General features: G+C 35.2%; 1 protein-coding gene across 2 annotated transcripts in view; it reads left to right on the forward strand.

The window, feature by feature from the left end:
- BTAF1 (B-TFIID TATA-box binding protein associated factor 1) overlaps positions 1-18,885 on the forward strand; it is a 131,866-nt gene that overhangs the window by 97,459 nt on the left and 15,522 nt on the right. For both annotated transcript variants that reach the window (XM_037804151.1, XM_037804152.1), the window contains 9 exons: positions 4,490-4,642; positions 4,876-4,997; positions 5,088-5,255; positions 6,809-6,886; positions 7,003-7,132; positions 8,907-9,048; positions 9,137-9,267; positions 10,951-11,076; positions 12,570-12,722. In XM_037804151.1, the coding sequence (XP_037660079.1) occupies positions 4,490-4,642; positions 4,876-4,997; positions 5,088-5,255; positions 6,809-6,886; positions 7,003-7,132; positions 8,907-9,048; positions 9,137-9,267; positions 10,951-11,076; positions 12,570-12,722 (1,203 nt within the window). The remainder of the gene's footprint in view (positions 1-4,489; positions 4,643-4,875; positions 4,998-5,087; positions 5,256-6,808; positions 6,887-7,002; positions 7,133-8,906; positions 9,049-9,136; positions 9,268-10,950; positions 11,077-12,569; positions 12,723-18,885) is intronic.

Raw genomic sequence — 18,885 nt, forward strand, 5'->3', positions numbered from 1 at the left:
TGATAACATACAGTATCTCTCCTTTTGTTTCTGACTTATTTCACTAAGCATTATGTCTTCAAGGTTCATCCATGTTGTCGTATGTTTCAGGACTCATTCCTTCTTACTGCTGCATGGTATTCCTTTGTGTATGTACATACCACATTTTATTTATCCACTTGTCTGTTAAGGGACACATGGGTTGTTTCCATCTCTTGGCAATTGTGAACTATGCTACTGTGAACATCGGTGTGCAAATGTCTTTGTGTTCTTTAACCTCCATATATTTGTGAAAGCTCTAGTTTTTTGGTGCTTATTGATTTCTAGCTGCATTCCATTATGGTCAGAGAATGTCATTTTGAATAATTTCCATCTTTTTATGTTTATTGAGACTTGTTTTGTGCCCTGGCACCTGACCTATCCTGGAAAACGTTCCATGAGCACTAGAGAAGAATGTATATTTTGGTACTTTGGGGTATAATGATCTATATATGTCTGTTAAGTCTTTTTCATTTATCACCTTGTTCAGGTCCTCTATTTCCTTTTTGGTCCTCTGTCTAGATGTTTTATCTATACAAGAGATGGGTGTATTGAAGTCTCCCAGTATTATCATAGAAAAATCTATTGCTTCCTTCTATTTAGCTAATGTTTGTTTTGTGTACTTTGGAGCTCCTTGATTGGGTGCATAACAGTTTATGATTGCTATTTTTTCTTGGTAAATTGTCTCTTATTAATATATAGTGTCCTTCTTTGTCTCTTTTAACATCTTTGCATTAAAGTCTCTATATTGTCTGACATTAGTATAGCTCCTTCTACTTTCTTTTGGCTTCAGTTTGCATGGAATTTTTTTTTGCATCCTTTCTCTTTCAATCTCTTTGTGTCACTGGGTCTAAGATGAGTTCGTATACACAGCATATTGATGGGTCATACTTTTTAATCCATTCTGCTTGTCTGTGTCTTTTAATTAGGGGGTTAATCCATTCACATTTAAAGTTATTACTGTGAGGGCTGTTCTTGAACCAACTGTCTTATCCTTTGGTTTTTATTTTTCAGAGCTATTCCCTGCCCCCTCTTTTTTTTCTTTTAAGTTACCCTTACTAATAGTCTTCCGTTCTGTCCTCTTCTCCATACCTCTCTCTCCTTTCTTTTTTTCTCAGCTGGTGGAACTCCCTTGGTATCTCTTGCAGGGCAGGTCACTTGCTAACAAATTCTCTTAGCATTTGTTCATCTGTGAAAATTTAAACCTCTCCCTGAATTTTGAAGGAGAGCTTTAATGGATAAAGAATTCTTGGCTGGCAGTTTTTCTCCTTCAGACTCCTAAATATGTCATACACTGCCTTCTCACCTCCATGGTACCCGCTGGGTTGACAGTATTTAGTCTTATATGGGTTCCCTTGTATGTGGTGAATTACTTCTATCTTGCTGCTTTCAGGACTTTCTCCTTTTCTTCAGCATTTGACAGTCTGATTAGTATTTGTCTCAGAGTAGATCTAGTTGGATTTATCTTGTTTGAAGTTTATTGGGCTTTGTTGATTTGTGTATTCATGTCATTTATAAGAGTTGGGTAGGTTTGCCCAACTCTGTCCTCAAATACTCTTCCTAGCTTTTTACTTTTCTTCTGGGACACCAGTGATTCTTAAATTCATGCGCTTCATGTTGTCCATCATTTCCCTGAGCTCCCTTTTCCATTTTTTTCACCGTTTCTTCTTATGTGCATTCGCATTCAATTACCCTGTCTTCTAATTTGCTTATTCTGTCTTCTGCCTCTTTTAATCTGCTGTTGTATATCATTAGTATATTTTTAAATAGATCTATAGTCTTTTATTTCCATAAAATCTATTTTTTAATTTACTCTTTGAAATTCTTCTTTATGCTCTTCTAGAGTCTTCTTGATGTCCTTTATGTCTTTAGCCAACCCACTGAAGTTGTTTTTGAGATTTGTATGTACTTCTTTGATTAAGTGCTCCAATTTTTATGTCTCCTCTGGCTTTTTAATTTGGTCATTTGGCTTGTTCATGTCTTCTTGAATTTTCATGTGCTTTGTGATTTTCTGTTGACTTCTGCATTTGCTTATCTTGATAAGGTTATTTTGGGAAATGCAGGATTAGCTGGACATTTATTTAAAACTTGGCAGAACCACAGCTTGCTGGAGTGCACTTCCCTGTCTTCCCAGCTGATGGTGCTCTTGAGCCAGCTCTTACACTCAAGACAGCTTTTCCCCAACTGTGCATGGGTGCTGATCAGAGTCCAAACTAGGTGGAAATCCAATCAGCAAACCCGTTCTCTGTGTGCACTGTGGACTGCTAGCCCTGGGGTAGGGGGTGGACCCTGTGCAGTTCGGCAGGGAGTCCGCTTATGGGTACATTGGTCTGGTGATTCCCAGGCCTCTGAGTGGATCACTCCCAGGCTGTAGGGCTGTACCTCACACCATCGAGTTCACATGTGCTCTTTTCTTGTCTGCTGTGTGGCTGCAAGCCTCTGGGTTAGGGGAGGGGCTCCTGGTGCTTCCACGTGGCGCCTTTGCTTATCCCTGCCTCTTGCCTGTGCACTCCTCTTACTTCCATGGAAGAAGAGTAAATGGGGTCAACACAGGTCCGCTATTTCACAGTCATGGGCCTGAGGAGGATTATCTCCTCAGCTAATTGCTGAGATGGGTATGTGGGAGTGGATAGCTGCTCCCTCCTCTGCTAGGCGGCTTGCTCACAGCTGGCAGCCCCTGGCGATGGTCCAGGTGGAATAAACTCACCCAGTTCTTTCAGACATGATATCTCCACTTTTCAGCCAAGTCTCCATTATGTGTTGTAGAAGTCCTTCTCTGACCGCTTGGAGCCCCTCTGGAATAGGTCTCTCATGCATTTTCTGCCTTTTTTTCTTTTTCCTTTTTTTTTTTTTACGGAGAAGTTGTCTTTCCTATTCCACCATCCTGGAATATACATTTTAATTAAATTTAATTGAAATTCTCTTTTCAGAATTTTACATTTCTAACTTTAGAGACACCCTAGAGCAATAGTCTCAAATTTTTTGTTCTCAGCATAGCTTTTACACTTAAAAATTTAGAACCAAATACCTTCTGTTTATTATATTTTCTTTAATAGAAATGAAAATTGAGAAATTTAGAGACATTTAATTCATTTAAATAACAATAAACCCATTACTTGTTATCATAAGTGACACTTTTAAAGAAAAAATAACTTTTCTAATACAAAAATAAATTAGTGAATGGCATTATTGTACATTTTTGCAAATCTCTTTTGTTTGGCTTAATAGTAGACAGCTGGATCCTCACATGTAATTGGATATTCAGTCTGTTGCAATATGTTGTTTTGGTTCAGACATATGAAGAAAATCCAGCTTTAAGAGACATGTAGTTGGAAAAAGGAGCAGTATTTTATTAGCCTTTTTAGATAATTGTGGATATTCTTCTAGCTGATAGCATGCCAAAACTTGAAAAGAGGAAATTTGTTAAATGTTTTTTGCATTCCAGAATCTAAAATCCCATCAGTGAACTTTTCATACTGTTACATTATAATTCATTGCTATATGTTGTACTTTTGAATAGATATTTAGCCATATGTTTTTTGACATTATGTATCTATCATATGGAAAATATTAGTTCATTGTATTATGTAGATATTTTAAGGTCAACACATTCTAATCATATGTTATTTTTAAAATTACATTCATTAACATCACCTAGAGAAACTTTTTAAATATTGGAAGGCTCTCAAGCTCACAATTCTAAGTTTCTCTTTAGTGCTTGAATTTTATCATCAGTAACAGTATGTCACTTGTTTTCTTTGAAGTGACAGGCTCCATCTTGTTCATTTGTGAGAAAATGTTAGGCAGATAACCATAGTTTGTCAGTCCTTTAAGTGAGAGGACTGTTCCTTGTGAAAGGGCTACTTCAGCTTGCAATTTAAACAGTCTCACAAGTGCTTTTCCTCAAGACTATGTACTTTGATTTGCTATAGAATTACTTTAGGTGTTCTTCACATTTTGATGTATGAAATTCATCACTTTTGCTGCTTCATCAAGGACGTTTTTAAGTGAAACTGGCTTTTTTTTTTTTTTTTTAAACTACTAGTGAGGAATACAGCGACTTCTAGGACATTTCAATGCCATTGCCTTGATTCTTGCTGAGGCATCAGCAGTTTTACCCACCATACTTTTGCATGATCAGTGCAAATGTCAACACAGTGAAAAGGGAAAATAATGTCCTAATTTTATTATACAACTTTGTTTTTTTATCAATGAATGCATTGTGTGGGAAAATTAAATTGTAGCTGTTTTCTTTAAAATACCTTAAATGTATTTATTTAGTAGTCTAATTATAGCATTTTGACCCTCTGTCATATTCTTTAAACTCAACTTGTTTGCCTTCAAAATTATACGATTTTGAATGACTCTTCAAATAAGACTTTTTAAAAAAGTCTTGAAATAATTTGATACTTAGGATTACAATTGAATTCTGAATAAATAGTTTTAATACACAATTTAAAAATCATTTTAGGCAGGCATTCCAGATCCTCCAAATATGTCTGAAGAATTAATCCAGTTGAAAGCCAAGGAACGACACTTTTTGGAGCAATTGCTAGATGGGAAGAAATTAGAAAATTACAACATTCCAGTACCAATCAAAGCTGAACTCAGAAAATATCAGCAGGTAAAGTTTTATACTTATCTTGAAAAAGGAATAGTGGTTTTTCCTTTCAGATTTATCTTGAAGCGCTTTTGAATTGGTTTAGTAAAATCTTGTGTTTGGTGTCTTATACCCAGTTATTTTTCCTTTATCTTTAAAATTACAGATTTTTGATTTGTGCATACATGTTTTTTACATTTAAAAAAGTTATGATCTCTTCACATTTGTAATTTTTCTCTCACTCCCTAACCTTATAGGATGGAGTGAACTGGTTAGCATTTCTTAATAAATATAAACTTCATGGAATTCTGTGTGATGACATGGGTTTAGGAAAAACTTTACAGTCCATCTGCATTCTAGCAGGAGATCACTGTCACAGGTAACTTTAAATGTTTTGAAATAAGGCTTCCAGATTTTGAGAAATGTAAACATGCTGGTTAATTTATTGTGTTTTGCTTTTGTTATAAAGGGCTCAGGAATATGCAAAATCGAAATTGGCAGAATGTATGCCACTTCCTTCCTTGGTGGTTTGTCCACCAACTTTAACAGGTCATTGGGTGGATGAAGTAGGTAAATTTTGTTCCAGAGAATATCTCAATCCATTGCACTATACTGGACCTCCCACTGAAAGAGTAAGGTAATAGCTGTACAACCAAAAACATGTTTCATCTTTTATTTTAAGTAATTTAAAAGAATAAAATTTATTAAATGAAATGAATGTTCTAGTTAGGTTTTTTGGTTATGATAGAAACTTCCTCAATTTATTTAAAAACGATGACTATACATTAATAAGATATGATCAGTGAGGTTCATAAAGTTTTAAGGACTTGAGCCATTGCACAATCAGTTGGGCTTCCAGATTAGTGAAACAGGGAAACTATCAGGAACTAAGGTCATACTGTATGCCCTTTTTGGGAACGATGTGATTATCTCTGCTCTTGGTGCTTTTGTTGTCACTCTCTTTAATTCCACAAGGGCTCTGGTTCATTTCACCCCTCACTCCTTACCCCTTCTTCCCTCTCCCCAAAAGTTAGTTACTTTTTGTCTGCAGTAGCTGCTCTAGCTGCCCCTATATCATGGCAACATTCAGTGTGTTATTTTAGCTTTACCTCCTCCCTATTAACTAATACATCTGTTATGTTCCTAAATATAAATTTTGAAGAGTGGAAGCTGATTGATTTCAGTTCCTCTTTTAACATTTGGACCATTGATCTGCTGCCCTTTATATTAATAATAGCTAACATGTTTTGAGCACTGACTGGCCAGGCACTATTCTAAGAAATTTAACACATATGTAAAATTGTGTATTGTTTGTGCTCATAATACACTTTTGAGGTATAAGTACTATTATTGTCTAAGGCATGACCTGGGTCCACAGTCACTCAGCTAGTTAAGTGGGTATGGTGAGGATTTGAATGCAGACAGCTCAACAACTTTCAGTCTTTACCAATTTACTGTAGTACCTCTTAGTTAGGATTTGTTCATTTGCAAACAATGGAAAAGCAACATAAACTAGCTTGAGCAGACAGGACATTGATTAACTCATTTAATTGCTTTGGACACAGCTACATTGCTCTCACTCACTCTTTCTCTGCATTACTTATACTGTTTGTCTCTGCTAGACTTCATTCTGCAGTTGGTGAGTGAAATGACCATGTCCTCCTAGCTTGGCACTTACAGTAGACAGAGATATTCCTCCACCATCGTGCATATATCAATACCAGAGATGACGGCCTGGCCTTGTTTGGGTCATGCCTCCAAATTGGCCATTGTGGTCAGGGAATAAAATATTGTGAATGACTCAACCTGGTTCAAATGTCTCTTCTCTTTGGTGATTTTTTGGGCATGTGACTGATAACTCTGCAGGACAAGGTGGTGAAGGAATAGCGCCCTCAAGGAAGAGATGTTGGCAGATCAAGTTAAGATGTCCACCACATTTCGTGTCAGGAGCCCATCTCTTTTCTAATTAGTCTGAGATAGGGCAGCAGGTCTAAGTCATAAAAAGAATGGCTTTCAGGTGGGGGTGGGGTGGGGTCATGGATATAGAGTAAACAGAAGAGAATGTTGGCCATAGAAGGCGGATTGAAAGCATCTTATATGATGGGTAGCTATAGTTGTCCCTTTGAAATTGTCTATATTACAGACTCTGCAAATTCCTTGTTTCATTATTTTATTTATTTTTAAATAAAGGTTACAGCATCAAGTAAAAAGGCACAATCTGATAGTGGCTTCATATGATGTTGTGAGGAATGACATAGATTTCTTTAGGTAAGATTAAAAATTTCTTTAGGAAGACAGTATCAAGTTTGAAGATTTACATAATTTATATTCATTAAGTTCCAGACATAGTAAACATTACTAAAATTTTGTTTATTCTCCCTTAGAAATATTAAATTCAACTACTGTATTCTTGATGAAGGGCATATCATCAAAAATGGAAAAACAAAATTGTCAAAAGCAGTAAAACAACTGACTGCTAATTATAGGATTATTCTTTCTGGAACACCAATCCAGGTAATTATTTACTACTCTTTCTATGTTGTTCTTACATTTGCTATGTGGTAAGTCGACTTGGCATTTGGCAGTGAATTACAGAAGTCGATTTTTAAGTTTCCAGCAGTGATACTTTTCTAGCAGTTATCTTGCTTTCATAACAGTTCTTTTAGTACATAGTAGTATGTGAGCAAACCAAGTTTCAAATTCATACTTAAAATATAATTTTAGACTATATACATAAAATCATCTCGTGTCCAAAATATGTGAGAGATTAGTCTGACTCTACTTCAAACTGGCCATTCCCCTTCTATAGTGTTACACCACAGTCTTATTTAGCATTAAAAAGCTAGAGCTGATTCACAGATTAATCATTATATAGCAAAGATCTGAGTGTCTCATATAAGGAAACATTTGATAGAAAGCAGTTGTAGAAGTTTACATTGGAAAAAGGAGTAGAAGGAAATGGGTGGGTATACAGATGTCTTTAGATCTTTTGAGAGATTCTTTTCTCCTCCAGAGGAACCAGAGCTTAGTTGGAAATGTTCATACCTGTCTTCATAGCCAGCTATCCTGGGAAGATACCCTCAATCATTCTATTATTGTGGTAAACATCAAGTGACCTGTAAGGATCTTTTCAAATCCAAGAATTGATGGCTATTTACTTATTGCTTTTTCTTATAAATTTATTTTTGGCGAAGAACTAATCATTAGAAAGTGTTAGGGTTGTATCTATTAAGTGAACACTATGGATTTTAGCAACCACAAGAGAGAAACTTAATTATAAGCCTTTCTAAATTTAACAAAAGGGGAAAACAGACTATTAAATAGTAAAGTAGAAAATAGACTATTTAGGCATGAATTATCAAGATTTGTTTTGCTTTGATTTAAGCTTAAATGGAAACTTCACAGGTTACTTAAATTGGACTTTTCTTAAGTAAGGTATTGCTTTAACTTGGTTTAGATATCATTAAAACACTGTTTTGGTTTTTTGTTGGTTTAAAGGCCCTCTTTCCCACTTATCTACCAAAACAATTTAATTCTAAAGCTATAATGTGGGTCTCTGCACTTCAGGGGTATGTGGCCCAGAGTGGGTGACAGAGATTTGTGTTGGATTAGAACAGCTGTTCACAAAGGAGGCAGCCCAGCATGGTAAGGCCAGACCCTGAACAGGGTGTGGACAGCTTCAGTAGGCAGTGCCAAACCTGTTGAGAAAACCTTCAAAATGAAAAAGTCCTGATTTCTTTTGGTTCACAAAACATCAGCAGTAGAATTGGAAAGGATGGCTGCCTTTGCCTCATGGCACTGAAATTCTTGGTAGGTTTGATCTATAACCTACTATAACCTATAACCAGCCTACAACCTATCTGTAACCTGCTATAAATTACTAGGTTTTCTTTTGTTGAAGAAATAGTGATGTTAGCCAAATTCCTTAAATCTAGCTGTTAATTTGAGTCTCAAAAATAATCAGAAAGTTTTATACATGTTTCTACTCTTTTATTTACTACTTGATAGATGCCAACAGTGAGTATAAATACCATGGACCAAGACTTATTCTAGTGGAGAGGACTTGAGAATTTCTCCTAAATAGCACAGAATTATTTTCTCCAAGGATACCGACCTGAATTTTACACGTTAACAAATAGATGTACACCATATACCTAAAATGTGGTGATCATTTCTCATCTGTGTAATCATAATGGGCCTTTGTTAATGTTCTGAGTTTTTTTGTTTTTTTAAGTATAAGAAATATTCTCAGTAGAAAAGATAACCTGTGTTCTTTTCTTGTATTCAGAACAACGTTTTGGAGCTTTGGTCATTATTTGATTTCCTTATGCCAGGATTTTTGGGTACTGAACGCCAGTTTGCTGCTCGATATGGTAAACCTATATTAGCAAGTAGGGATGCTCGAAGCTCCAGTCGAGAACAAGAAGCAGGTATGAAAGAGATATAATTATAATTCTATGAAAGTGAATGTAACTTATTCTTAACTTATTAAAAACCATTTTATCTTGTTTTTAACAGGCGTTCTTGCAATGGATGCACTGCACCGCCAAGTCCTTCCGTTTCTTTTGAGAAGAATGAAAGAAGATGTTTTGCAGGATCTTCCACCCAAAATTATTCAAGACTATTATTGTACACTTAGTCCTCTCCAGGTTAGGAATATGGTGACTGTGGTGGTTGGTGGTATGTTTATCATAAGAATGTTTGATAAAGTAGTCTAATACTTTGAACACAAAGGTATTGGGCAAAGGGGTTAGCCTTTGGCCTTATCATTTTAATCTAGCTTCTCTTTCCCTAGACTAGGAATATTTTGTTTCAAGCAGATGTAGATAAGGTCCAAATGAATCTGCTTGCATATGTGCATTTAAATATAGGATTAAAACAAAATCCAGTATCATAGTTGCTTTCTAATATGACTATTTAATTGAAAATTTGCATAATTAAACTGATGAGGAAATAAATCATGGTTTCATGGTTTATAAGGGCCAAATATTTGCCTATTAATGTTGTCATATCATCCTCACAATTGCATGGGTATTATTAAATCCCATTTTTGCAAGTAAAGTGAAGCTCAGAAAGGTTAAGTAACTTGTCCAAGATCCTACAGCTAACATATATCAGAGCTGGCCTTCAAATGTAGTCAAGTGGGACCTCATCCCTTTTGAAGTATTATTACATTGCCTGTAACTATTTTGTATAAATGTTGGCTTCTGCGCAGACCTGATTTTGTACACAGAGACTAGTATCCAAGGATACATTATGTGCCTTTCATTGTGTTGTACTTTTCTAAGCATATAAAAAGAAGCTTTCTTTCGTCTTAGTAAGACATGGTCCGCTAGTCAGAATTTTCTGCTTCATGTTTGTTTTATGCTGTAGGTTAGTATGTATCAGTCTATTTCAGTATTATGAGTTGATTTAATATAGTCAAATGAATAAAAAATATACAGACACATCCAGAAACTTATCTTTTTCCCTTCTAGTGATAGACAGTAAACCTGTTAGCCTGTATTTATCTATTCAAATTGAGTTTAGTAGGCATGGCACTAGTCTAGATGCAGAGAGATCTTCTGTATTGTCTACTGCATCTTTCTGGGCCTCCATTCCTTCATTTGTAAAAAATTTAATTAACATTTCTTGAAAGAAATAGTTTAAGGGTAATGAGATGAAGACTTTTTAAATTAAGTACAATAAAGAAAAGGTACCATATGAAAAGTCTGTGGTGATGCTATAATATAGGCATAAAGCAGCTTTTATTAGACTAGAGGAAGGGAGCTGGGGAGTGAAGTGAAGTTTGGGCTTAGTTTCGATTTCACTAATTTCTGTTCTTTAGCTTTCTAGATTTTCTTCTCTTTCACATTATTTTAGTATGAATAAGATAGGAACTTAGACCCCAAGGTAATACCTTGATAGGAGTTAGGCTGGCACTAATATTCTTTTAAAATTTGGTTTTATTGGAAAATAGTATGGAGTCTTGACCATATAACTTCACGTAAGGAATATTTTCTCTTCTATTTGTAAGAGTTTAGGTTCTTTTAGATAAAATATTTATCTTTCTGAAAGAGTGGGAATATTGAGTTTAAGATCACTTGATTAGTATTTTCAATATTTTAGCAGCCAAACATAATATATTATATTCGCTTTCTAAATATTATTTCAGAGAAACTTACCAAGATGCAGTGAGTAATCTGTAATGTCAGTAGTCAAGTATAGGTATCAATTTATTTCCTTTAATGCAGGCTGAACATTACTGTGCTTATTGGAACTTGCTAGTTATAAGACGTGAAGATGGAAAATATGCTTACTGCTTTTATGGGGGCATTTTCATAATTTCACAGGTTCAGCTCTATGAAGATTTTGCTAAGTCTCGTGCCAAGTGTGATGTCGATGAAACAGTTTCTTCAGCTGCATTTTCTGAAGAAACTGAAAAACCAAAGCTTAAGGCTACAGGCCATGTATTCCAGGTATAGATTACAGTCCTTTTGTTTAAATGTAATTTTAGAGTGTTCTTTAATGGGGTACTTTTTACATGGAACACTGAAATAAGAATTTATTTTAAATTTTTTCAATATTGTATATATATATATATTCTTGAAAATAGGTATACATGCAGAAAACACTTTGGCAAATTGTTTAAAATAGCTTCTAGTTTGAACTTGTATGTTAAAATTAAATGTACAGAATTCAATAGTTTTGTATATTACATGTCTGAAAAGAGGGGTTTTAGAATAAGAGATCTTTGCTTTTATTCATTCATCCAATTGATTCATCCATTCAAAAAATATTAAAACACATATCACATGGCAGTAATTTTTCTAAGTTCTGTGTATAAAGCAATGAACAAAATAGTTTCCTTCCATTGTGGAGTTAATATTCTAGAAAGAGTAGATGAAAAATAAAGAAGTAAAATACATTATTATTTAAGAAAATAAAGTAGAGAGAGGGAGGTTATAGAGTGTAAGGGTAGGTTGGAGGTTACATTGTGATTTAAAATAGAGGAATTGGAATTCTTCACCAAGAAGGTGATGTTTGAGCAAAGATCTGAAGGGGACTGAGGCATTCAGATATCTAGAAGGAAGGGATTCCAGGCAAAGGATACAAAAAATACAGAAGTTCCGAGACAGGAGCATGCCTTATGTTCTTGAGGGAACACCAATGAAAAAGAGGTAGAAAATGTCAACTCACTTCTTTACCTCTTGAAATATTCTACCATAGAAAATTTCCCAAGCCCCCTTGCCACCAATAAAACTAAAAACTATAGCACTTTAAAACATAAGAAAGGGAAAAGATGGTTCTGAATGCTTATATACCACTCCCAGAGTTTTTACTGTAATGGTCAGCAGTCTCTTGAGCCTTGTTAGCAGAGCTTAGTAATACAAAACTCTGTGCTAAAAGTGAGACCCAGATTATGAGCCAAGTAAAAGCAAAAAAGAAAGGGTGTAGCTGAATCAGAGAAAAGAAGGAAGACACCTTTTAGGATTCTGTTTCTCAATCACAGCCACCTGAAACAATCACCTGTCTCCCTCCCCCTAGACCTACCAAGTCAGAATATGTGTAGAAGGAAGAGATTTGCAATTTAATAAATTTGAGAAATGCTTTTTTAGGAAATGGTGCTGGGTTCTGTAAGCATTATCAGGCCCTTGGAGTGGGAGACGGTTAGCTATAGGAGATGATGAATAAGATATTCTTTCTTCCATGAGAAGCTCATTGTCTACAAGGGGCAGAGGAAGATAGAAATAAACAGTACAATAAATATAAGCAAGAAGCACAGAGGGAAATTGAGGAAGGCATCAGAGATGAGACATTAGAGTTGATTTTTAAAGAGTGAGTAGTAGTTTGCAAAACAAAAAGAGGAAGAAAGGCTTTCCAGTTGCATGGAGTTGTATAGGAAAAGATAAAAAGTTACAAGCATTTGGTATGTGAGTGGACTTGTATTTGCATTTTTTTCCTCTTAAAGGCATTACAGTACTTACGTAAACTGTGCAACCATCCAGCATTAGTATTGACACCTCAACATCCAGAGTTCAAGAACACGACTGAAAAACTGGCTACTCAGAATTCTTCTCTTCATGATATTCAACATGCTCCTAAACTCTCAGCTTTGAAACAAGTGAGTATAACTTTTAAGTGTTTGATGTGTATCATGCATTCCTGATCTTAACACTACATAAATTTGCTTTCCAAAAGATCACTGAGGTGTTTCATTATTTATTTTGTTTTTTTTTTTTTAATTTGGTTTGGCTTTTTGTTTTGTAATAAGTGCAGTTTTATTTTGGGTGCTTTTAGAAATGGAATTTAAAAAAATTCTAAGATTTCAAAAGGCTTAATTGAACTAATTTCAAGCAACAAAATGTTAGTTTTAACCATTTAGCTATAGCTAGTCTTTGTGTGTGTGTGTGTGTGTGTGTGTGTGTGTGTGTTTTAATGCAATTTTATTGAGATATATTCAAGCCCACATTTTTTCTGGCCACACTCATGGAAGGCTTTTCTGGTAGCTTTCTTTTCCATTTTCTATTTCACTTTAGCCATCAGAGTGAAAGTTCTATCTTAGGAGAGAAATTTCTTCTTTTTTTTAACCTAAACATATCTATTCTCTGAAATAGTGGAGAAGTCTTGTTTTCTAAAAATCTGTCACTAGAAATATAGCAATATGTTATCAGCAAATAATAGTGCCAGGAGAAGCTTTTAATTTTGCCAAGGACAAAATTCAAAAATTTCAGGGTACTGGAATGATGAAGTGAAACTACATGGAATTTAATGGAGATAAGAAGAATCAATTTTAAAAGACATTTAGGTAAATATAGATTTTATGAGACTTGGCACATATTTTAGGTGAGGGGGAAAGTTGAATTTGATTTGATGGCAAGTTCACTATAAGCCTATAGTATCTAGTTGCCAGTAAATAAATCTAATACGATCTTGGATAGAATTAATAATAGTGTAATGGCCAAACTGAGGGCATTGTAGTTCTACTGTATTCAATACTGATCAGGCCAAATTCTGGGCATCATTTATATTTCAGAGCACTATACTTTAAATAGAAGATAAGAATGGTAAGAGGTCTAGAAACCATTTTATATGGGGAATAATTGAAAGCCTGGGGTAATTTAGCCTATACTGAATTTAGGTCAAGATAAACCTGAAGTGTTATATCTTAAGAGGCAAAAGCTGGCCTCTCAGACATCCATAGAAAGTGGTCTTGGTAACGATTTTCTAAAATCTAGTAATCTGCTTTTCAAGGCCCAAACTAGATTTTATCAGGATACCTAGACTTCATCAGTGTCTCAAGGCAGACACAGATTATGAGAGGTTATTGGGAATAAGTAATTATTGCGATAAATTGAGTGTGCTTGACACAGACATACTGACAAATTATCACTGGAACTCTCCTTTTATAGAATTCATGCAGACTGTCCCACTGATGATATCATATCCTTTATATTGGGTACCACACATTGGGGACTTATTCAGTCATATTCTCCTGAGACAGTTTAGGAGGGGTTTTTTAAAAACGTAGCTTTGATAGTAACCAGATTACAGATTTGGGAGAGAGGAGTGGGGATAGTACACTTATCAAATTTCTTTATTTCTTTTAGAGGAGTGCCTTATCATACACATACTATCTAAAAGGGAAAGGAAAACCCTATGGGAATCTAGTAAAAATTCAAATTGTAAGCTCTGTTAGGTAGGTAGAAGAGAAAGAATTTGTTCTTTGTTCTTTATTTGAGATGTTATAGAATATAAAGAAGGACCTCTGCCACTATAAGTGTTTACCCAGAGGATAAGGGGCCATCTTTAGTGATATATATGACGGGGATCCCCAAGACTACCCCCAGGCTTGGAGATTTGATATGTATCAAAGACTCAGCATAATCGTACAAACAGCCATGATTTATTATAGTGAAAGGATACAGCACAAAATCAGCAAAGAGAAAAGGCACATATGGTGAAGCCCAATAGAAGTTAGGCAAAAGATTCCAATAGCCTTCATCACACAGGATACCCTTAATTCGTCCAGCATCGAATTGTGACACGTTTGAAGTTTTGTCTACCAAGGAAACTTATTATAGACTAAGGGCCCAAGGTTTTTATTGGGGGCTGGATAGGTACCCTCTGTCTAGCACATACCAAAATTCCAGACTGCTAGAAGGAAAGTACGTGTTCAGCATAAATCATATGGTCTGCACAAACAGTTTAGGCATAGTAAACCACCCTTTTCAGTAAGGAAATGGTGGGAACGCTCTGCAAATGAAGTTCTTATTTGCCAGTCAGCAGCCAACCTTGCAAGCAGGCCTTTCTAAAGATGGCAATCTCAGGGCTGCCATGTTAACTCTTTTCAGTAAGATTTTATATCGAATTTGGAGATTGCCTGAATGACCTTTGGTTATCTTTCACATCTGGGATAATGGTTTTCTAAGTAACTTCTATTAATCAGAGAAAGTATCTGCCTTAAGGTATTATATTTTGAGCATAATTCAATATCTAAGATCCTGAGGATGAAAGAGATTACTAGTGCATACACTAATTTCCCTAAGTGTTATAAACATGATTCTCTTGGGTTTTTAAAAATTTTTTAATGTAGTAACATGTACAAAACAACATTTTCCATTTCAAACACTTTATACAGTTATGTTCACATGTTGTACCACCATCACCGTCTATTACCAAAACATTTCCATTACCCCAAACAGAAACTGTACCTTTAAGTATTAACACCTCATTCCCCATGCTCACCCCTGACTAGCACCCTCTAATCTACTTTTTGCATAATTGAGTTATTTCATGTAAATCAGATCATACGATATCCTTTCTTTTGTATCTTCACAGTTCATCCATGTTGTAACATGTCTGAGAGCTGCATTCCTCTTTATGGCTGAATAATAGTCCATTGTATGTATATATATACCATATTTTATTTATCCACTCATCTGATGATGGACATTTGGGTTGCTTTCACTTTTTGTCTACTGTGAATAAATGCTGATATGAACACTGGTATACAAATGTCTGTTCAAGTCCCTACTTTCAGTTCCTACTGGGTATTTACCTACAAGTAGGATTGCCAGGTCATATGGTACATTTTATTCTTAACTTTCTGAGAAACTGCCAAACTGTTTTCCACAGTGGCTGAACCATTTTACATTCCCACCAACAATGAATGAGTATTCTTATTTCTCTGCATTCTCACCAACACTTATTTTCCCTTTTTTCGAAATAAAAATAACGGCTATCCTAGCGGGTGTGAAGTGATATCTCATTGTGGTTTGGATGTACATTTCCCTAATGGCTAGTGATGTTGAGCATCTTTTGATGTTGAGTATCTTTTCATGTGCTTATTGGCCGTTTGTGTATCTTCTTTGGAGAAAAGTCTATTCAAGTTTTTAAATTGAGTTGTCTTTTTGTTGTTGAGTTGTAGAGTTCTTTATATATTTTATATATTAAACCCTCATCAAAAATGGTTTCCAAATATTTTCTCCCATTCTGTAGGTTGTCTTTTTACTTTTTTGATCATGTCCTCTGAGATGCAAAAGTTTTTAATTTTGATGGGACCCAATTTACTTTTTCTTTTGTTGCTCATGTTTTTTGTGTAAAGTATAACAATCCATTGCATAATACAAAGTCCTGAAGATATTTTTCTTTCTTCAAGGACTTTTAATAATTTAGTTCTTATATTTAGGTCTTTGATCCATTTTGAGTTCATTTTTGTATATGGTGTGAGGTTTAGGGGTTCACTTTCATTCTTTTGCATATGGATATCCAATTTTCTGAGCACCATTTGTTGAAATTACTATTCTTTTGCCATTAAGTGGACTTGGCAACTTTGTCAAAAATCAGGTCTCATACTTAAGTAAGAGGAAGGGATAGCAACGAAAAAGATAAGATTTAACGAAACTCTATGAATAGTGAAACTTTATATAAATATATATATATTTTTAGATACTGGGTGTTGGAATAGCTGGAAGGAGGAAAATGACATGGTGGAACTGTAACCTATAACATCCTTTGAAATTTGCTCTATAGCTGCTCATTGAATTGTGCTTTGAAAGTCTTTACCTTTTTGTATATCTTATATTGCATAATAGGGAAAGAAATGAGACTGTAGAACTGTAACCCATAACAGTTTTTGAAATTACCTGTATAACTGCTTGTCAAGCTGTACATCAAAAGTTAACATCTTTTTGTGTGTGATATGTTTTACAATAATGGAGGTAGTTGAAGTTGTGGAGCTGTGATCCATGACATTCTTTGAAGTTTGCTCTCTACTTGTTGAATCATGCTTTGAAAGTTATCACTGTTATGTATATATGTTAAAGTTCATAAAAAAAATCAGTTGGTCATATGTGAGGGTTTATTTCCAAAATCTCAATGCTATTCCATTATTCTATATGTCTGTCCTTGTGCCAGTACCACACTGTCTGAATTACTGCAGCTTTGTTTGTTGTAAGTTTTAAAATTGGGAAGTTCAAGTCAAAGATCAGCATTGTTGTTCTTTTCCACAATGGTTTCCACTATTCTGCACCCCTTGTCCTTCCATGTAAATTTGATGATTGGCTTTCCCAGTTCTGTGAAGATGGCTATTGGACTTTTGATTGTTGTATTGATTGATTTTCTTATGTTGCATCACATTTGCATACCTGGGATAAATCCCACTTGATCTTTTGATATGCTGTTGGATTGTTTGCTAGTATTTTGTTAAGGATGTTTGCATCTACATTCATAAGGGTTATTGGTGTGTAATTTTCATTTTTGTGATGTCTTTATCTGACTTTGGTATTAGAGTGATGTTGGCCTCATAGAATGAGTTAGGGAGTGTTTTCTCCTCTTCAGTTTTTTAGAAGAGTTTGAGCAGGATTGGTGTTAATTCTTGGTAAGTTTGGCAAAATTTGACAGTGAAGAAATCTGGTCCTGTGCTTGTCTTTGTTGCAAAGTTTCGGATTATTTATTCAGTCTCTTTTTACTTGTTAAAGGTCTCTGGAGGCTTCTATATCTTTTTGAATCACTTTAGTTAAATTGTGTTTCTTGTCATTTTTCCATTTGTTGGCATTCAGTTGTTCATAGTATTCTCATAATCCTTTTTTTTTCTGTGGGGTTGGTAGTTATGTCCTCCTTTTCATTTCTGATTTTAGTTAGTTGCATCCTCTCTTTTTTTGTTCATCTAGTTAAAGGTTTGTAAGTTTTAGTGACCTTTTTAAAGAATCAACTTTTGGTTTTGTTAATTCTGTTTTTGTTTTTATTCTTCATTTCTTTCTGCTCTAATCTTATTTCCTTCCTTCTCCCTTTGGTTTAGTGTGCTATTCCATTTCTAGTACCCCCTGCTGTGAGGTAAGGATTCTGATTTGAGATCTCCTTTTTTAATGGATGGATTTATAGCTAACTGCATTTGCTGCATCCATAAGTTTTGGTATGTTGTGTTTTTATTTTCATTTGCCTCAAGATATGTCATAACTTCCCTTGTTATTTCTTCTTTGACCAATTGGTTGTTTAAGAGCATGTTGTCTGATATTTCCTGTTCCTGTTTGCTAATGCTTCCATTATGCAAAACACCAGAAATGGATTGGCTTTTATAAAGGGGGTTTATTTGGTTACAAAGTTACAGTCTTAAGGCCACAAAGTGTCCAAGGTAAGGCAGCAACAACAGGTACCGTCACTGGAGAAAGGCCACTGGTGTCTGGAAAACCTCTGTTAGCTGGGAAGGCACATGGCTGGCATCTGCTTGCTCCCAGGTTACGTTTCAGCTCCTTGCTCAGCTCTTGTGCATTTTTCAAAGTGTCCCTCTTGGCTGCAGCACTTCTGTCTGTCTGTGAACACTTTTATATGGCTCCAGTGATCCAATTAACACCCACCCTGAATGGGCAAGGTAACACCTCCATGGAAATTATCCAATCAAACGTTTCACTCTCAGTTGATTGAGTCACATCTCTATGGAAACACTCAAAGGATTCCAATCTAATCAGTACTAATATGTCTGCCCCCACAAGATTGCATCAAAGAACATGGTGTTTTGGGGGACATAATACATCCAAACCGGCACATCCACTGATTTGTGAATTTTCCAGTTCTCTGCTGTTGCCTTCTAGCTTCATTCCATTATGGTCAGAGAAGTTACATTGTATGAGTTCAGTCTTTTCAATTGTTCTGAGACTTGTTTTGTGACCTAACATTTGGCCTATCCTGGGGAATGATCCATGTGCACTAGAAAATAATGTGTATTTTGCTGCTATTGGGTGAAGTGTTCTATATGTCTGTTATATCTAGCTGGTTTAAGTGTTGTT

This window comes from Choloepus didactylus, chromosome 15 (assembly GCF_015220235.1).
Source record: "Choloepus didactylus isolate mChoDid1 chromosome 15, mChoDid1.pri, whole genome shotgun sequence".
Taxonomy (NCBI): Eukaryota; Metazoa; Chordata; class Mammalia; order Pilosa; family Megalonychidae; genus Choloepus; species Choloepus didactylus.